Source organism: Lates calcarifer, linkage group LG11 (genome assembly GCF_001640805.2).
Source record: "Lates calcarifer isolate ASB-BC8 linkage group LG11, TLL_Latcal_v3, whole genome shotgun sequence".
Taxonomy (NCBI): Eukaryota; Metazoa; Chordata; class Actinopteri; family Centropomidae; genus Lates; species Lates calcarifer.
This window is the reverse complement of record NC_066843.1, coordinates 18,270,298-18,290,217: the sequence shown is the minus strand read 5'-3', so window position 1 is coordinate 18,290,217 and position 19,920 is coordinate 18,270,298. Positions and strand designations below refer to the sequence as shown.

At 40.1% G+C, this 19,920-nt stretch overlaps 3 protein-coding genes across 3 annotated transcripts; 2 read left to right on the top strand and 1 right to left on the bottom strand.

Annotated features, from left to right (window-relative positions):
• Window positions 1–127: 127 nt before the first annotated feature.
• On the bottom strand, window positions 128–3,582 carry pglyrp6 (peptidoglycan recognition protein 6). Its single transcript, XM_018698669.1, is given in 6 exon segments — window positions 128–211; window positions 1,042–1,336; window positions 1,439–1,649; window positions 1,807–2,634; window positions 3,500–3,524; window positions 3,526–3,582. Coding segments are annotated over 6 exon segments (1,425 nt in total). The 5' UTR covers window positions 3,568–3,582; the 3' UTR covers window positions 128–187.
• Window positions 3,583–4,886: 1,304 nt separating this feature from the next.
• Window positions 4,887–8,415, top strand: LOC108898686 (trafficking protein particle complex subunit 5). Its single transcript, XM_018698670.2, has 3 exons — window positions 4,887–5,003; window positions 6,097–6,369; window positions 6,454–8,415. Exons 2-3 carry the CDS (start codon window positions 6,100–6,102, stop codon window positions 6,748–6,750), a joined length of 567 nt encoding a protein of 188 aa, XP_018554186.1. The 5' UTR covers window positions 4,887–5,003; window positions 6,097–6,099; the 3' UTR covers window positions 6,751–8,415.
• A 769-nt stretch (window positions 8,416–9,184) lies between these two features.
• On the top strand, window positions 9,185–19,498 carry mcoln1b (mucolipin TRP cation channel 1b). Its single transcript, XM_018698696.2, is given in 15 exon segments — window positions 9,185–9,455; window positions 10,448–10,695; window positions 10,841–11,002; window positions 11,947–12,103; window positions 12,742–12,823; window positions 12,930–13,026; window positions 13,245–13,344; window positions 13,486–13,592; window positions 15,310–15,330; window positions 15,332–15,460; window positions 15,601–15,702; window positions 15,848–15,970; window positions 16,348–16,554; window positions 17,125–17,255; window positions 17,406–19,498. Coding segments are annotated over 15 exon segments (1,749 nt in total). The 5' UTR covers window positions 9,185–9,412; the 3' UTR covers window positions 17,446–19,498.
• The last annotated feature ends 422 nt before the right edge of the window (window positions 19,499–19,920 follow it).

The following is a 19,920-nucleotide window of genomic DNA, read 5'->3' as shown; positions in this document are numbered from 1 at the left end:
CACTTTAAGTGCAGTACTGAAGTACATGCACTTGTCTGTCTACCATTGCTTTTCATTGTATTCACACAAGATTTATGCAACACACAGTGTTCATAGTGTTAGAAAAGAAATGGCAACACTCCGAAAATAAGAATAAGACAAATTTTTATTGTGTGAAGTTTTGGTTTATCCAAGGCTCTTCCTCTTATCATGCAGATTTTTTCTTCACCTCCTAAAAGAAAGGAAATGAAATATGAAGGAAAATAAGTGAACCGTGCGCACAGTGTAAAAACCTCTATTATAGGTGAAAGTTCTGCTTCAAATCCTACATACAGTCAGCAAATTGTACTTACTTATCTAAAGTAAAGTTTTGTTCTGTGTCTGATATTATCAGTGTGTACGGAACATTCCACTGTTGTAGCTGGTTGAGGTGGAGCTAGTTTTCACTACCTCATCTACAGTTTGTTATTTTTACTCCAGTGGTCTCCAACCCAGATGTCAGAGCCTTCCAACGGTTCACAAGAGAAAATTTTTAATACACCATTGATCATCTCATGGTTAATGAGGTATTCAAGAAGAAAAACAACAATATAAGAAACAAATCTGTTTCCATTTTGGGATTTTTTTTCTGTTCTTTGCTTTTTATCAAATATTGTAGTATGTTACCATATTTGGTAACTCAGATATCTGCAAAAACCAAGATGACTGTTGTATTTATTGCTTAGATCAGTCTTATAGTACTTGAAATGTGTTTTTTCTTCAAAGCGCTTCCACAGCTAATGATGGACTTAATTAGTCTGGGGAGCAGTTTTTTGACCACACTGAGTCTAAAAGATGGATCTTATTAACCTGTAATTTTTCATTTTTCTCAGTAAAACTTTTGAAACTGGCGTACTCCTTTCTTGTCAAACTGTCTTGATATGTCCAAAAAGGAGGATTAACACGCACACACACACACAAGGGATGTTGCACTGTGTTGAAAACACAGCTACACAACTTCTCTTTTACAATAATATATATGTATAACACCTGTTGATGTATGTCAGTGCTCATGCTACATACCCTGAAGTGTTCCCAGCCTTTGATCTCATTATAGAGAGTGTCTCCTGGGCAGGAAGTGTTCACCACCTGCCTGTGCCCATGCAGGGTGAAGTTGGCAATCAGTCGCCCACCGCCGACAGCGCAAGATGCCAGCTGATCTCTCACCAGCCCCATGGAATGCTGGGAGGGCAGATGGGTGGCGTAGTCTCCGATGAAGGAAACGCCGTAGCCTATGGAATTGTGTCCGAGGGTGTGTGCTCCTCGCCAGTGCCAGCCCCGGCCCTCGTAGATGTGTCCATCAGAACCTGCGACAAAGCTTCAGGAGCACAGAGGATCTTAAGGCAGTGTAAGTTACATGCCAAATTTCACATACGCATATTTGTCTTGAAAAAGAGGCCTGAAGTCTGACTGCTTTTACCTGTATCCTATGTCATCCCAGCCTCTGTCCTCCTGGTGGAAGCGCTGCATGGAGCGCATGTCTGCAGAGCACTGCTCGAAGGTCAGGCAGGGCTGGCTCGGTGTGTGAGTGTGGTGGATGTACATGAAGGAGAGAGGCAGAGACAGGTTGGTGGGTGTTCCTCTGTATGGTTCTGCACCCCACATACACCGAGGTATTATGGTTGGGCAATCTGAAACACAGGTTTAACCAGAGCTGGTCAGTAGCTGATTACATGTAATTGTAACTAAGTTGAGGGATCATGATTTGCTCTGGGAAATGTCCTCAGACTGAAAAACCATAACTTTTTTCAGGATTCTTTCACTTCCTCTGTTTGGTCTCGTGCTCACCCGTGTACATGTGGACAAACTCTTTCATTCCCTCCCTCACCACGGCCATCAGCTGCTTCTTCTCCTTCACCTCCATCTTTGATCGCCCCTTCAGTCTCCGCTCCAGCTCTACTGACTTCATCACCTTCCTGGCCAGCACTGGAGGGGTGACCAGCCCCCTGAAGTTCTCCCTGCGACGTCGACTGATTAGACGTGGGGCGGTGTCCAGTCCGTTGTTGCCCAGCTGGTGGCAGTAGTACTCTGTCAGCAGACTGCTGAGCTTGAGAGGATGTCTGGTTTTGGCAGCGACCTCCATTCCTAGGATCACACCGTCCATGCCTCCGTTGACTTGGGAGTGGGTGAGAAGCGTTGGGACGTCCGAGAGGGTGAAGACTTGAGGAGAGGTTAGACTGTCCCAGCAGCCGTCAGTTCCCAGACGGTGGGGGAGAGGAGAACCGTGTCTGAGAGAGAGACTGAGGTCTTTGGCCAGAGTGAGCTGGTACAGGCCCCTAACACGCCCACTGGACTGGGAGAGGAAACCAGTCTCGATGCCCAGGAGGAGTGGCCTGAGGGCAACTGTGGTGCCATCAGAGGTCAGAACCACACCGTCCTCTCTGGCGTCAGCAGTCACCTTGTGTTTCACAGCCTTGCTGATGTAATTCGAGAGCCCGGCTTCCAATTCAGGACCACCAGAGTTAGCATCACCAAGGTAGTGCTGAATGAATGCATCCTTTAGACCAGCTGCCCTACGCAGCCTCCTCAGTACAACAACCGGCTCTGCCTCAGGGTCACCATCTTCCACCTGCTTCACCGCCCTGATGAAGTCATCCATGTGGTGGGAAAATGAAGCTGGAGACAGAAAGCACATAAATCTCTCTGTCATTCATATGAACACCTAGCTCCTCTAAGCCACTCAAAACTGGTTTGTATCCTCAAACACACACCTGCTGTCATATAGGGAGTAGTTGTAAGGGGAACAGAGGAACTAAGTCCCCAGGGCCCCAACTTGGTGGTGGCGGGGGGAGGGGTATGTAGGGGTATGTAGTTTACTTAAGTACCTTCATAAGTAAACTGTTACTAGAAACGTGATTTTAATACAAATTACAAGCAGTGTTTCAGAATGGTTTAATAAAGGTACATAATGTGGCTGGATCACTAATATTATAATATAATATAATATTATAATAGTTAGTTTGGCGTTCCATGTTTGTCTTGCACAAGGTTTAATGAAGACCTGAAAAACTGAGACCGAAATATGTTCTAAAACCTCTGAAATCCTCACAGTATGTTGAGAACAGAGGGCTGAAGTATGCAGAGATTTCAGATTGTGCAGACTTTCTTAAATCTTATAAACACATTAATAACCACACATATTTGATTGAGGGGTGACGATGGTTAAAGGTAGAGGTTGTCTGCTGAGGGTACAGGCCCCAGATTGTTGTGCTACTCCACAATAGCATAAAAATCACAGCAATAAGAGGAGTTATCTCATACAAGCTGACATGTCAGCAGTAGATGATGTATGCACTCATGGAGGACAAACATGGACAAAAGAATAAAAAATACGAAAAGAATAAGAATTAGTATAAGTATATATATACAAATACAAATCTCATCTGAAAATGTTTCTTGGTAATGTAAATGTACCTTGATCTTGATCTTAATACATATATGCATCTCACAAAACTGACGAAAGTATAACAAGTGTTCTTACCTTCTGTATAGGTGCTGGCCAAGATCCACAACAAGGGCCAGGGTCAGTTTCCAGTAGCCTTTATCCATCCTGAGCCTCTAAAGCTCCAAGCTTCAAATGTCAGTCGCCTCATTCTCTCTCTGTCATTTATATAGGTTCACGTGCAGGGTGAGTGGGTGGTTATGTAACAGCTGTACACATACTGCAGATACGCCTGCGTTTAATCAGTTGGCGTGGCCGCCTGAGCAATGTGGGAAACTGGCACCTGTAATGTGGACTCGTCCGTCCTTTTACCGCTCAAGGTCTTCCTCCACACACAGCGTCAATATGACCAACCTGGAGATTTTGGAGAAATTTGCAAGTTCTGTAAATCTCAGTCTCATTAATGTGTCATTAATGTGGCTGCTACTTGTGAAACATACTTTCTGGGAATAATAGCAGTCAGCAGCAGACTCTGCAGTATTTTACAAATCCTTGGCACTCCTCTCTGAGGCAATAAGCATGCTCACATTAATGTTCAGAAAACATTAAGCCAGGCTGCAAAACTGAGGAAGTTCCAAAACCGTGAATCACGTGTGTGCTGTGTGACAGTGGCAGAACCATATCTGATTTATTATATCACTGATTTTATGTTTACATGTGCACACAGATGTTGTTTAAAGATCCATTACAGCTCAGTGTCCACAGACTGTTGAGATCAAAAGTCAGTGCTTGCAGCAGTCACGTGAGGACAGGAAGAGGAAACTGGGAAATACATTGCAGAAGGTCTGTGATGCAAAGAAGTTATAAATCTGTTATTACTGTAATCTGTACTAAAAAAGACCTTTATAGGAAGGAATAACAAAGATAAAGTGATGCTGACAAGACTAAAGCAAGAACATACAAATTAAAAATACATACAGTTTTCAAGGCTGCGCTGAACATGATCAGGGGAAGATATAGATTGAAACTAAACCTGAAACCTAAGACCTTTTTTCAAGTGTAAACATTATCCTCAGAGTCATCATGGTACAAGTTTCACTCCTGCTTTTCCTTGCAAGTTAAGTCACTGTGTCTGCTTTGAAATCGGTCTATAGATCTGATTCATTTGCAAACAACAAAGACACGAGAGTGTTCCTTTAGGTCGGCTAAATTTATTTGAAAATAAAAATGGCAAGTTAAATACAAGATAGGCAGGAAAGAAAAAGAAATAAAGTCAAGTCAAATCCAGAATTTGGGTATATGCTGCTTTCAGGTGCAGTGAGAGTATGGGGGACACCTGTTCCTTTTGTGTGTAAAAAATCCAAATAATTTCAGTAAAATAAGCCTATTAAGTATAATAGCCAAATCATACATAAATCGAATCATCGTATATTATTATATATATATTATATAGTATATATTCTCAATATATTGTAGGTACCGCTCCGGTACAGTGGGTGGCGGTATACAATTTAAACCCTGGTTGCCAGTGATCCAACCTAAGAGGAGGAAGAAGAGGTAGAAGAAGGAAAACTGGACAGAAGCTGATCTACTTGTAACCAAGGTTCGTTAATTTATAAAGACATCATTGATAGAAATCAGGATAGTTGATATCACATATTATCGACCCTGTATCTGTGATTTTAAGTCGGGTATATTTCCGCTTCTTGAAGGGCTCGTATGCATTTGTCTTGACAGGAAGTATCAGCTAGCATCTGTGGCTAATTAGCTTACAGCCAGTGATCAGCTGTTAGTTGGCTTTGAAAGGCTCAGACTGGGCGGAATTGTAAGCACAAGGGTTAGATAAGCAAACCCCGAGTGTTCACAGACGCTTACCGAATGTTTAATTTGTACTGCGAAATAACACATGTGCAAACACCGTGGTTTTGTAGGAAGAACGCTTTAAATGATAGGAAGTGGCCACAACTTTTTCCTTATTCTGTGATGGAGCAGTTTTCACCATAGAGACTGTGGTGTGTGAAAGAGGGAATATTGCAGCCTAATGTCTTTTTAGGTCATTAATGGTAAATGCCTCGCATAATAAATGGAGGTAAATTAGCTCCAGTGTGTGTGTCTCTAATGTGTTATTATTAATGTACATTAGAACTATGCAGAAATAAAAACCTGTGATGTCTGATGAACCCAGAAAGGTTGTGTAACTTGTGTATGAAACAACAGGGTGGATGTGTAGTTAAATGTGACCCCAGGAAGTTAGAAACTTCAGTCACCACTGACTGGATTTTATTTATATACCAGTTGGTGCAGCATTGCACAGTGTAGAGCATCATGTTCTAACAGGTACAGAGTTTCAGTCAGTGTACCTTTGGTTGGGTGATATGAGATTATATAACAGGAAATTATGTTTGTCAGTCATAATTTTTCCCCATCCTGTTCATACAATGACGCTGTCAACTGATCATAAAATAAATGACATAACCACATAAAACAATATATTGTTGTAATAATTATACTAATAATAAAAAATAATTTGTATTTTCAATCACCCATTAAAAAAACAAGCAAAAGACATACACTCTACACACACACACACACACACACACACACACACATGTATATGTATCGCTCTAACTAGTTATCAGAAACCTGCACTGTGTGTCAGAAACTTCTAACCTGTGACTGTTATCACTCCTCAACAGAAAATGGACACACGGTTCACTCGAGGGAAATCCACCATCTTGGAGCGGCCCCTGACCCGACCCAAGACTGAAGTCAGCGTGAGCGCCTTTGCCCTCCTGTTCTCTGAGATGGTCCAGTACTGTCAGAGCCGTGTGTACTCTGTGTCCGAGCTGCAGACACGCCTGGCAGACATGGGCCAGAGTGTAGGGGCCAGCATGCTGGATGTGCTGGTGCTGAGAGAGAAGAACGGGAAGAGAGAGACCAAAGTGCTGAACATGCTGCTCTTCATCAAGGCAAGTGTAAAATACAGATGTTATTTTTAGTCAACAGTGACTTTGTACTTCAGATGTTTAACTTTTTTTTTTTTTTTTTCCCAGGTTAATGTGTGGAAGTCTTTATTTGGGAAAGAGGCTGACAAGCTGGAGCAGGCCAACGATGATGACAAGACTTATTACATCATAGAAAAGGAGCCACTTATCAACGCGTACATCTCTGTCCCCAAAGAGAACAGCAGCTTGAACTGCGCTGCCTTCACTGCTGGAATCGTGGAGGCCATCCTCACACACAGCGGCTTCCCTGCCAAGGTCACGGCCCACTGGCACAAAGGCACCACGCTCATGATAAAGTTTAACGAGTCCGTCATAGCCAGGGACAAGGCTTTGGATGGCAGATAAAAAAAGACTGCAGAGAGTGGCTGGTTATGTTAATCAATACAGGATGAGGATAAATTGTCCAGGTCCAGGCTTGTGTTTGTTCCTGAAGTGTGCGTGATTATGACTGAATTTCTTTGTGGTAACTGATGAGATGACAACTTTGTGGACGGATGAATGAATAACTGCAACGTACTGAGCCACGTCTAGACCAGGAAAGATGCAGCTAATTGGTTCAATCTTCCGGGTTTTTGTGGATCATCTCACTCCTGTTATACCTCATGAAGTGACACAAATTAGTTTGCTGTAGATCAGTTTTAAATTTGTTGTTTCATGTCACATTTTTACATCACAGATCATTCATACTTTTGACTTTTTTTCATGCCCAAAAGATCAACACATTTAATTAAATGAACTTTAATTAAATGACATGACCATGGGCTAGAAAATTGTGATAGGCCTTTGACACTATTTTCCAGCTTTTTAGAGACTAAACAATGAATCCGTTCATCCAAAAAATGAGCAGATTATCCCTGGTGTTGATAATGTTATTAAAAATTATTGTCATACCTCTTTACCTCTTTATTTTACAGATAGAGGTTCAGACTGTTTTTTTCTTTTATTTCATCCCAGTTCAACTGCAGCTACATGTTTAATCTCTGTAAAATAGATGCACAGTCAGAGCCATAGCTACTTGAAGACACTGATGTTATGTCCTCATTGTTTTTTATCATATCTGTATTATTATTTTATTTCATTTGTTTTGTGTCTGTGCGTGCATGCAAATTTGAGGGTATAACATGGAGGAGTTTACATTCTACAGACAGAAACTTAATAAGCCAACTCCAATATTTTCTAGACTAAACGTGTTGTTTACTACTTTGAAGGCAAAAAAACAAAACAAAAAACTATAAATACTGTACATACATTTTATTCCTTGTAGTGTGGACATGGTAGACCATCATGTTGGAAAGTAACATTTACAGAAAATATAATCAAACAGTCAGCAGAGTAAAATATTTTGTTTGTACCTGGTGACCAAGTGGTTAAGATGCATTACCATGTGTCCAGTTTGACTCCAGCTATGGAATTTTTATATCTCTTTCTCTCACTTCCTGTCTGTTTCTATGCTGTTTTAGAAAAAAAGAAAGAAAAAACTTCTAAATAGTTTGTCATTTTGGACAACGTGCTTATTTGTATTGTAAAAACTGACTAGCATCAGATGAGACAATAGTAAATATGAAGCTACAGCCAGCAGTCGGTTAACTTAGCTTAGCACAAAGACTGTAAATGGGGAAACATCTATCCTGGCTGTGCCTGAAAGTATTAAGGTCCACTTTACAGCCCCTGCAAACCTCACTAGTTAAAACGTTATATCTGGGAGTTATGAGCCAGGCTGCCTGTTTCTCTGTTTCCAGTCTTTGTGCTGACTGTAGCTTCATATTTACTATACAGATCAGACAGTGGTATCAGGCTTCTCATTCAAATTTTTTGCTGATGGTATATTTCCAAAAATGTCAAACTATTGATTAAAAAAAAGGTTTCTGAGGGTAATGGAGGGTGTGCTGGGAGGCTCATGACTTCAGTATATCAGGTTACGGTCCTGCTTATAATGTGTTTCCTGTGCTTATTATTAATAATGGCACTGTATGTGTCTGTTAATCTTAAATAAAACTGTTTTAAACATGAGTCTTAGTCATTACCGTATCAAATAATAAACTTTTAGTATGGTAGCCAGCTTGTAATTTCTCTAGAGATGAACATGAAAATGTTTTTTTTTTTTTTTACTATTGGCTACTTGTGTAAAAAAGTGTAAAAGGTAGATAAATATACACTACATGATACAGATGTTGTATAATTTGACCAGTTTAAAAGTTTTATTACATTTTGTTCCTTAAATCCACCGTTTACCTACCCTTCAACTGGGACCAGGAAAATCCTGTTTATTTATTTTTTTTAGATCAAAGTAACCCAGTCCTACTAAAAAGTTTTGAACTGCGGGTATGATCCACATTGAAATCAAGATCGGATTACTACTGGATCTGGACCCAGAGGATCGGGTCAACACCGATCCACATCCAGACTACTGACCAATCAGACCACTGGACTGGACAGAAAACCGTCTAGTCATCATTCCTACAGGATCCAGACATGGACAATGGGTTTATGTCTGAAGACATATTTGATAATTCCCGAACATATTTACATTATTTTAATATTTGACAGTGTATTATTTTATTCTAATAATGTGTTCACATTGTTTACACATATTTTTCTGCTGTTGCTATAACAGTATTTACCCGCGGGTCAATCACACTTCATGTGATTAATATGATTCATATAACATGAATCACTTCATCTTCTTAAGCGGACAGTAAACCCAGAGTTAACAGAGCCAGAGCCAGACTCAACCCTGCTCTACTTCCTCGTGGTACAGGACCTGTTCTTCTTGTTTGGTTACCCAGCAGCAGCAGCAGCACAGACATTAGTCACATGGTGGCATCACGTGGTTATCAGGAAGCAGTGGTCTGTTTACCTAGGTGCCATCCATACATTGCGACACCGAGCATCCTTTAGTTAAGATGAAACCCGGAGACGCTTTAATGATATGAATCCACTCACTGTTCGACGTCTCTGTCGATAATGGCCTCCTCCACCATCCCTCTGTGATCGTCTGAGCATCACCATGGCATCTTCAAGTTACACTTGCATCCAAGACAGCGCCACAGGTTTGTCAGTGCACCATTCCTGTTTTTCTTTCTGCCTTCATGGCGACAGTTAGTCTGAGTGTGTCTCTCTCTGCTCCACGGTTGGTATATTATTATAGTTTTCACGTGCTTGTATCAGAACAGATCCACATGTTGTTTTCTGTGGGCTGGGATTGCGCTTAAATGTGACTTATATCTGTCAACAAAGGAAATGTTTACTGTCATCGTCAAAGAGCTTCGCCCGCTACATCCGGTTTTATTTACTAAACAAAGTCCATATTAAGGCCTTATCCTCAAGCTCTACCCGTTTCAACAAGAACCAATTTACATGCACAGGTGATCAGTGCTTAAAGGTGCACTCCACCGATTTTACACATGAAGCTCAGCGTCAGCCTATGATGTCCTCTGTGGTTATGACAGGAGCTTTCCAAGGTCTGACAAAATAACCTTGATTGGATTGAGATTGGATTTAAAAGCTGAAATAAAATAATAATAATAATTGTTTTCATTACAAGCTGAGGTGTGGAGTTTGAAAGAAGAGGGCATGTAGACAGCAGGTTATTGTTTCCAAATTAATAGTTTGGTCTATAAAACATAATTTATCAGTGAAAATATTCACCACAAAGGTGGTGTTCAGGTTACGATGATGTAAGACAAGGAAAAGTACAGAGGAGCCTGCAAATGTTTTGCACATTTTTGCTTGAAAAATGACCTAAACAATGAATCAGTTATCAAAATGGTTTAGCATAAATTCCACTTGATGGATAAATTGATTAATCAGCTAATTGTTGCAGATCTGAATGAATCATGCTAGTCCAACTGCAATCTGGGAAATGTAGGATGAGTAGTCTATGGGTGTGGCCTGTTCTAGGAATAAAAGTCAGGATATCTCTGTCTCTGCTGCTTCAGTTTTAATCTTTCTGTTTTTAATTTTGTCCCATTAACATTTAACTAACGCTGATGTATAAGACTCATCCTCTATCTGAAATCACCATGTTTCTTTGTATTACCAGAGAAGGACAGGCTGCTCTCCTCCATGGCCAGCTATGGGTCTCAGGACCTTCTTGGGGGTGGGAGCCCCCGTCCCACTGGTCTGGTGGGCTCTGAGCTCCACCGGCAGCAGGAGGAAGAGGAGGAGGAGGCCCTGAGGAGGAAACTCAAGTACTTCTTCATGAGCCCATGTGACAAGTATCATGCCAAAGGGCGCAAGCCTTTCAAACTGGGCCTGCAGCTGCTCAAAATCATCATTGTGACTGTGCAGGTGGATACAGCTTCGTGCTACAGTTCTGTCTGTTTGTTTCATTTTATTCCATCTAAGTGCTTTATTCTGACTGTGTTGTAGTTTCTATCCTGCATTTTTCTGATTGTTGAAGCTCATGTGTTCTGTCCCTAACTTTGCCTCCTAGCTGGTGCTGTTTGGACTCAGCAACCAGATGGTCGTGACATTTAAAGAGGAGAACACAGCGGCATTCAAACACCTTTTCCTGAAGGGTTATCAGGACAGCGCTCCACAGGCAGTCCACACACAGATGGAGCTGTACAGCCACATACACTTTGCCATAGAGCAGGTAACCCGATAATACAATTCTACACCACAAGTCATATTTCCTCTTTTATCTCTCACAGTATTTAGCTCTGCAAATAGTTTTTGTTAAGGTTCTCAGATATCATGTCTCTGAGATTTGTAAGCATTACTGGAGTTTCTTTATATGCCCAAAAAGACATTTAAAAAAAATCAGCAGCAACACTCAGAAATAATGTTCCCTGCTTCTCAGAGCAGTTTACATTATTCTGTTGAAGCTATAGTCCTAATTAAGACAGTTCTGTAGATCAGTGAATTCCAGAGATGCATACATACGACAAGGAATATATGGAAAGACTGTGGAGTAGCTCAGCTAATATGTATATTGAAAAAAGATTTAGTGAAAGAAAATATATCCACACTTCAAATAGCATAACAAATTATTACAAGGTTTAGCTTTAATATATTTATTGCCACAAAACTCCAATAAAGTTACGATAAGCAGACTGCACAGATCACACCATCCAACACCACTTGCTGTGTTAAAGTGCTTCATAAGTGATTGAAATGTCAGCTTCTACCACTCAAAGTAATATGAATGCAAAGTGGACCTACTGAAATAAAGCGACCAAGCCTAAACAAAGACTTGTATGAAAAGAGTCTACACCCATGCTAGCAACTCTGTGAGGCTGCACTCCGGTGCTTCAGGCAAAATGTTAACATGCTCTCAATGACAGTGTTACCATTGCGGTTTAGCAGTATTTACCATGTTCTCCATCTTAGTTTAGCATGTTAGCATGCAGACATTTACTGTTTTAGCATTAAACAAAGAGCACAGCTGAGACATTGCTGTTACTTTTCTTAAATGTCACTTTGCACTGCAGACAGCACCACAGAAAAAGATCACCTCTGCTGTATTGGGGTGGACACAGACCTTTTTATTATGCCTCCACTACAGTTTTAATTCCCCTCTTTTCTTTTCCCCTCCAGTACATGGCTCTTCCTCAGATCTCACTTGGACAGTACGCTTATGTGTTGGGCGTCGGAGTGAACGGAAGCGCGCTCTCCCTCTGTCAGAGATACTACAGGAGGGGCACCATAGACCCCGTCAATGACACCTTTGACATCGATCCCTGTGTCGTCACCGGTAGGATGGCCTTTATCCTTTATACTTCAGATTTTTTCTCCTTACACTCAGTTGGTGTTCAGTAATCTGTCCTTCATATACAACATTTAAAGTGACAGCTTTGTTTTTACCCACTGCCTGTATATCCTTGGCCCTTAAGGAAATGACTGTGTCTCTGAGTCATTGTGTCGCTGCTCCACATATGTCAAGAAGTGCCCTGCAACTCTGCCCTACTTTTAAAGATCCTATAACAAATAACACAACATAAAAGCTTTTTTCCATATACCTATAATATATATATATATATATATATATATATATATATATATATATATATATATATATATACCTATATATATAGTAGCACACCATGCTGCTTTGGGAAATGGGTTATTTGCATACACCTGCTGATTTGGCAGGGATGGCTGTTGGCGATGTATGATAAATCTTGTGGAAAAAATAAAGCAAGATAAATAAATGTTAAGCTCCAAGGAGATGGCCATGCATTTAAATGCTTTGAGGAAGTGTTGAAGTGTGGGTTAGGCTTCATGTGATGTGGAAAAAGATGATTTGTGTGCTTTTAAAAAATTACTTCCCCATGTGATATTTTTTAGTTCCTCTAATCCTATTTTGTGATTCTGTTTTTTTTTTCCCTCTAGATTGCATTGGACTAAATCCACTGACTTACAGTTCTGCTCCAGGAAACAGTGACTACAAGAATTTCACTCTCAAGTTTTACAAGTTAGATGCTGTTATGTTGTTTTTTTTCCCTCTAAAATTAGACCAAAAGTGTTATATCTCTTCTACAGTTTTAACTCTGCACATTGATTTCTCTGTGTATCTCCAGGCTGATCAATGTAACAATTGACTTCCAGCTGAAGGCCATCAACATTCAGACCATTATAAACAATGAAATCCCCGACTGCTACACCTTTGCTATCACGGTGAACTATTTCTTCTGTTATTTCTATTCCAGTGAACTTGCATTACAGCACAGGACAGATAGAAATCTCTCCTGATTTGGACACACTTCATCACAGCTGTGAAATTTGCAATTTCTCCAAGCTGTAACTTTGTGATAAGAATTCAGATGCAGAATAGTAAACATTTTCCATACCCAGAGGTTGTGTATTTACCCTTGTTCTTCTGTGTGTCTTATCAGATTGTCATGGATAACAGGGCGCACAGCGGCAAAGTTAAGATCACTCTGCAGAACCAGGCCTCCATAAAGGAGTGCAAGGACCCCAACGTGTCCGGCCACGGTGAGTAACTGGAGGTGGATGAGCCGTAATGGACACATGATTTATGGAGATATTCATTAATCTGTCTCTTGATATCAAATCTATTATCTGTCATTTTCTCAACTGCCTTTGATCCCTCTCGCCTCTTTCCTCTTCTGTCAGCGGAGAACTACGCACGAGAGTTCTTTGATGTGTTGGTGGCGATTGTCTGCCTGTTGTCCCTGCTCCTGTGTGGCCGCTCCATCCTCAGAGGCATCCTCCTGCAACACGTAAGAAAGCAGACCAAACATTTATGCAGTATCAGATTTGCTTTTCTTGGTGACATACACTCAATCAGACTTTGCATAGTATATTATGTGGATGAAGATGCATAGTGTCTGTTTACATTAATGTTTCTCACCAGATAGTTTTTTGTGTATATCCTTAAGGTCTAACAAATGTGCTGAATTGGTTCTCTTCCTTATAAATCATTTGCAAAGCCAAGCAGTTTTTTTTAAAGTTGGAAACCCTGTGATTGACCCACCCACAACACCCACAAGATGGGGGAAATTCTTGGTTTTCTGTTTCAGAAATGAGGACCAAACTAACCCTTAGTCAGCTGCCACAGTAACCGACTCTATGAGGCTTTCTTCAACAAACCCTGAGTTTCTCTCTGTCTCCTCCTGTACACGTTTCTGACATGGAGCTTCATGGTGCTTCATTCATACAGTAGATGTCAAAGCACAAATCAGAGCAGAAGTTTACAGGATTAAAAATTGTTCCTCAGTGTAAGGACAGAGACCGTGATCTCTTGTGTTCAAATATTAATCCGCAGCTCAGAATAAAATCTGTAGCAGCGTCTGTGTTATAACACTGTGACTCTGTGGACATTGGGGTGACTGTCAGGTTGTCAGTCAGCTCCTGCACTGAAACACATGAATCAGTGTAAATCAAAGAAAAAATGTGTGTGAAGCTTTAGAGACATAAGATCTATGAAGAGTTATTTCTCACAGTGTGAGTGGTCGATAGGACATTCCTATCATAGTTATCACATCACATTGAAGATGATGTGATATTTCTGAGTGAGCATGATTGTAGTGCAGCTGGAAGGACTTAAAAACATTTTAAAAAACGTACTAAATGGAATATAAAAGAGTTTTTGAATATGGGCAGCATTTAGTGTTAACTTGTTTGTTTGTTTAAATTTGCTACATGTTGAATATAGTCACTGAATGACTATTTTTTAAGTGTGAAATAGACATCTGAAAATTTACACTCAGTTTTAACCTTGATGATTTTTCAGCTGTAAATGTATGTCTTATCTATTTCATCTATATTTTCATCTTGTGCCGCAGCAGCACTTTGTCACTGACCTCTGTCATCCATTTTAGGAAATGAAAGTCTGCTGCATAATGTGTTCTAGTGGCCTGTGCTGAATGAAGTTTAATTGTATTAACTTACTGGCTCTTTATCCAGCTCTCTTATGCTGCTGCTGTTGTTTTAAAGATAAATGTGCATGGCCACACATTAATCCTTCTCAACCGGATTAAAATGGAGCCTCTGCTCTTTATAACCTGTTGCCATGGTGAATTGCAGATGGTACATGGATATTGCAGTCTTCCTGCATTTGCTGCACACTGCTGTGTCTGCATTACACACTGTAATCAGCAGAATAGTGACACTGATTGCATTGACATTGACAGAAAATGTATTGCATCACTGTGTGCACATGTGCATGCAAATAAATAAGACCTGAAAGAAAAACATTGCTCATACATATATGTCAAAAACTCACAAGACTGTTACGAAACACTCTTCAAAATATAATTGATAATGATCATTTCACATGCTAAACAAAAGCAGCATCATACACACAGGACGCGTTCAATGCCTTCTATGGTTTTCTGTATTCCAGGATTGGAGTATCACCCTTACAGGATAACACTACAGTGTTCTGTATTTTTGTTATTGACTGCTTCTCATTACATTGGTCATCTCCTTTCCCAGGAGTACGTGCAGTTTTTCAAACACAGACTTGGCCGACAGTGTGAGCTGGGGAGACAGAATGGAGTTCATCAATGGCTGGTATATTCTGCTCATTGTCAGTGACGTGTTCACCATCGTCGGTAGCTTCATCAAAATCGGGATAGAGTCCAAGGTAACATGTCACATGTTAATAATAAGACTGCTCTCTGCCTTGAAGAAGTTGTCACAGGGAAATTACCATTTACCAAGCTGATCTGAAAACAGTTTTTTCAGCAGCACTGTTTCTAGTAACTGATGATGTCATTGTTGCAGAATTTGTCATCATACGATGTATGTGGTATCCTGCTGGGAACCTCCACTCTGCTGGTGTGGGTTGGAGTCATCCGTTACCTCAGCTTCTTTCAGAAATACAATGTATGTGAAAGACACACACACACACACAAATAAAGAAGCTGCAGATCATTTTTTTCCTCTTTATCTTGTGTGTCTGCCTTGCTGCTCTTTCTTTGAAGTGTAAATATATTTTGGTTGCTCCCTCCCTCTCTCTTTTTCCCCACAGATCTTGATTGTGACTCTAAGAGCTGCTTTTCCCAATGTTATCCGCTTCTGCTGCTGTGCAGCTGCCATTTATTTGGGATATTGCTTCTGTGGATGGATTGTGCTGGGGCCCTATCATGCCAAGGTAGTGAACACACACTCAGCAATGTCTCTAACCAGAAATGAGCCAGCATGAGTCATTCAGGCCAGAAGTACATGTCAGAGCAGCCTAATTATCTTAAAATGTCCTCTAGCATATCATCTTTGTAGCTATGTATAATTAATGAGGGAAGAAAATTGACAGTTATTAAATATGAATCATGACGACATTCTGTTGGTATATTGCTTTTTGCCTGCAATATCATGTATGTTTAATGTGTCCTTGTAGAAACCGGGAAATGAAACAACCTTACAAAGAGCAGCTAATGAAACCTAACATGCAAAAATTAAACAGCTACACACCACTAATTTAAAGTGCTGCCTATATAAATGACTTTGCTACCATTGACCCTATGTGTACAGTTTCGCTCCCTGTCCATGGTGTCAGAGTGCCTGTTCTCTCTGATCAACGGGGACGACATGTTTGTGACGTTCGCTGAGATGGAGCAAAGCGGCACACTGGTGTGGATCTTCAGCCAGGTCTACCTTTACACCTTCATCTCCCTCTTCATCTACATGGTGCTGTCCCTCTTCATCGCACTCATCACCGGAGCCTACGACACCATAATGGTACAGTCTGTGGTTTGGTTTTGTTTAGTTAAGCACAGTTTGTTTGTGTACATTTTTACATGCTAGCAACATGGCACTAGGGATTTCAGTGTCACCCTGTCACTCAGTTGGACAACCAATTTGGTCCAGACTCAAATATCTTAACTATTTAATGGTTTGTCATGAAATTTTCTACAGACACTCATGGTTCCAAGACCATGAATCATAATGACTTTTGTGATCCCCTGACTTTTCATTTAGTTAGCATACTAATAAATGTAGATGGTGAAAGTCATACATGACACCTACTAAGCATCAGCATATTAGCATTCCAAAATTAGCATTTAGCTCAAAGCAGTGTCTAAGGGCCACTACCAGCCACAGAAAAATAACTTGTATTTTTTGTTCTGAATATTAGAAAGAAAAGTAAACAGGTGAAGAAAAACAGATTTGAGTAAAGCATTGTAATGATGACAGTAAGTCTGAAAAGCATCAAAGTGCCATTAAGAGCTGCAAACCAAAAATCTGGTTGTAAATCAGTGACAACTTAATATTCTGAAAATGTTCCACTCTATATTTGTCGTCCCACAGGCCCAAACACAGGAGCAGGTGCGCGTCACTGACCTGCATGCATTCATCGCAGAGTGCACGGACACACCCAGCTCTGGCAAGTTCCGTGGGCCTGAGGGGCCGACGTGCTCTTTCCTCTGCTGCTGTGACTGGTGAGGAGGAGGAGGAGGAGGAGGAGGAGGAGGATGCACAGAGGGAGTAAGCAGTGTATGTGTGGATGGGAAAGAGATTTTTTTTTTCTCTTCAAAGCACCATATTTCCATTCCACTGACAGCTGACTGCAATTTCACTCCTTTTTCCAGGCACCCAGCAGGGACGATAAATGCCTTGAGAGTGAACTGACTGACCTTGGACCACATTGTCCTCTGTGCCCGTGTTTGAGTTTTGCATTTAAATTTGTGCTGGAACTGTAGAACTCACTGCACAGTCACAGGCCCAATTACCTGCTTCAGCTTTTGTACTGTATGAATAATTTATTTTCTCTTTCTGAAATGTCACTTTGTTAGGGCTTTGATTATTAGATGCATATTGCTAGTAAACACATTCATTGCTGTAGACTGGGCACAGGGTCCACCAAGTAAAATGGATGCAAATGTTCACTTGAATGATCCACTATGTACAGGGTTTTTATTACTTTAGTGTCCACATGGCTGCCCAGGAGACATTATTTAATGTACTCTTGATTATGTAAATATATTTATGTCATCTGGATCTTCACAGAAGAGGTAGAATGGACACAAGACACAGCAGAAAAAAGTGCTATCATTAACTGCTGTTTGTATGCATTAGCCTCTGCAACATTGTCAGCCTCCCTTTGTTCATGTCCTTCTGTGACGGGAAGGAGATGATGGCTGCATGAGGAAGGACAAGCCCTGCAGCCAACCAGTTAGTCATCAATATGTATGAGCTGTTTCTGCTGTTAAGAGCCAGGTGACTGCACGCTAATGCACTGCAAGATAGGGCATTTTCACCGTTTGGTTTAAAGTGCCCCATGCTAGGCTCCAAAATAATATTCCTATAGAAAATCTGGATTCAAACAATGTCAAGTGATGTTTAAAGAAAAGTGAGTCATAGTAGAAAATTTTAGGATTTGCACTTACAAAGACAGAGAGCTGCAGAGAGGGATGTTGAGGGAAAAAAAGGTTTAAGTTTGAGTTGTAAAACTTTGCATTTCGATACTGCACTTAATCTAAAGGGCGCAGGGAAGACACATTTAAAATCAAAATTCTCACTAGACTCGTGTTATTTCCATTATAGTCTGAGGCTGCAGAGACAGCAGTATCTGCTGCTCTGCTAAGCTAGGCTTTATTTTTTAATTTAGCAGGACTAATTTAACTTTTTTTTCCATTGTGATTTAAGATTTAACTACCATCTTATTTATAAACAAGCTCAATTACTAATGTTAGAGTTTCAAAGTAGATTTTTCACTTAAGGCTGTCTCACCAGCTAGCCTTAACTAACCTTTGCAGTTTGGTTTTTACTTCTGTTTTCTAATTCTTGTGAATTTTTCATGCTGATTTTATCCAGAAAAATCACACATTTCTAAGGGATAATAATTTTTATGGAAAGGTACGATGTCAGAGAGTCAGATTCCTGACTGAGACTCAGTTTTGAACAAACTTGTGTCAGACTTGGACACTGTCATTACGTGTACAAAGTTAATTACTCATTCATTTTATTTATGAATGACTAAGGGCATCTCTACAAACCAGCAGTTCTTCATTGATGCTTTTTAAAGAAATATCACTGTTGCTATAGAAACTTATTGAAGTGGTAATGTCATTCCAGCATGCTGCGTAAGGTCAAATGAAGGGCACTCCTCAGTGCAAGAGGGACGTTCACTGCACAAAATTTGCATCAGGATAAAAGGGAACAAGGTGATTCAAGATGTTACACTTATATTTGATGCTTTTGTATTTTTTGTTTACTTCAATTAATATTGTTTACAATCACAACAAGTAGAACGTGAGTTTATTTACAGTTTACATACACTTACTTATTTGCACTTCATGAAGACAGATGTACAGCTTCATTTGATTTTTTTATGTGTCACATGGGAGCCATATAGCACAATGGAACAAAGCACTGTGTATGTAATGCATCTGTTAATGTTCTCCAGATACATCTGGGAAGGTTCTATAATGCTGTTTTGATTTAATGGTAACAGTGTTATTGCTCATTGGGTTTGTTTACTTATATTTGGCATGCTGTCTTAATTATTTTACCTCATTCTAAGAAGAAGCAAGTAACAGCTAGCAGGGTGTTTATCTGTTAATGTATAGGATGTAGTTGTACAGGTTTTTACTCCCTCATTTGTACTGAACCTTTTCTGTGAAGATGCTGCCTTGTGAATGAAAGTACACATCAGCAAAATAAACTGGAAACACTCAAACTGTGTCAAGATTGTTTTTTGTTTGTTGTTGTTGTTTTTTTCCACAAATGTGTCCAGTTTTAATAAACAGCTGCTCAAATGCGTAAAAAGAAAAGTTTAATTATTGATATTATCAATGTATCTAAATATTATTAAGTTAAAAATGCCATCTATATCCACTGATCTTTTCTTATAGAAATAAGTTTATTTGTCAAACTTATGCTACCAAAATACCCTGAAAAAACTAGTAGTTCAGTCCAATGAACACATCTTAAACCAGAGTGTAAACAAATATTTTATCTTAGTGTAGCACTCAGTTTCAACATGAATGAACAGTGTTAGCTAGCTCCTGTTGGCTAGAGTGACCTCAGGGTGAGATGTGCAACATGAGTTAATATGCTGCCAAGGCAACTCTGAATTAACCTGCTAACTGGCTAAATTTGATA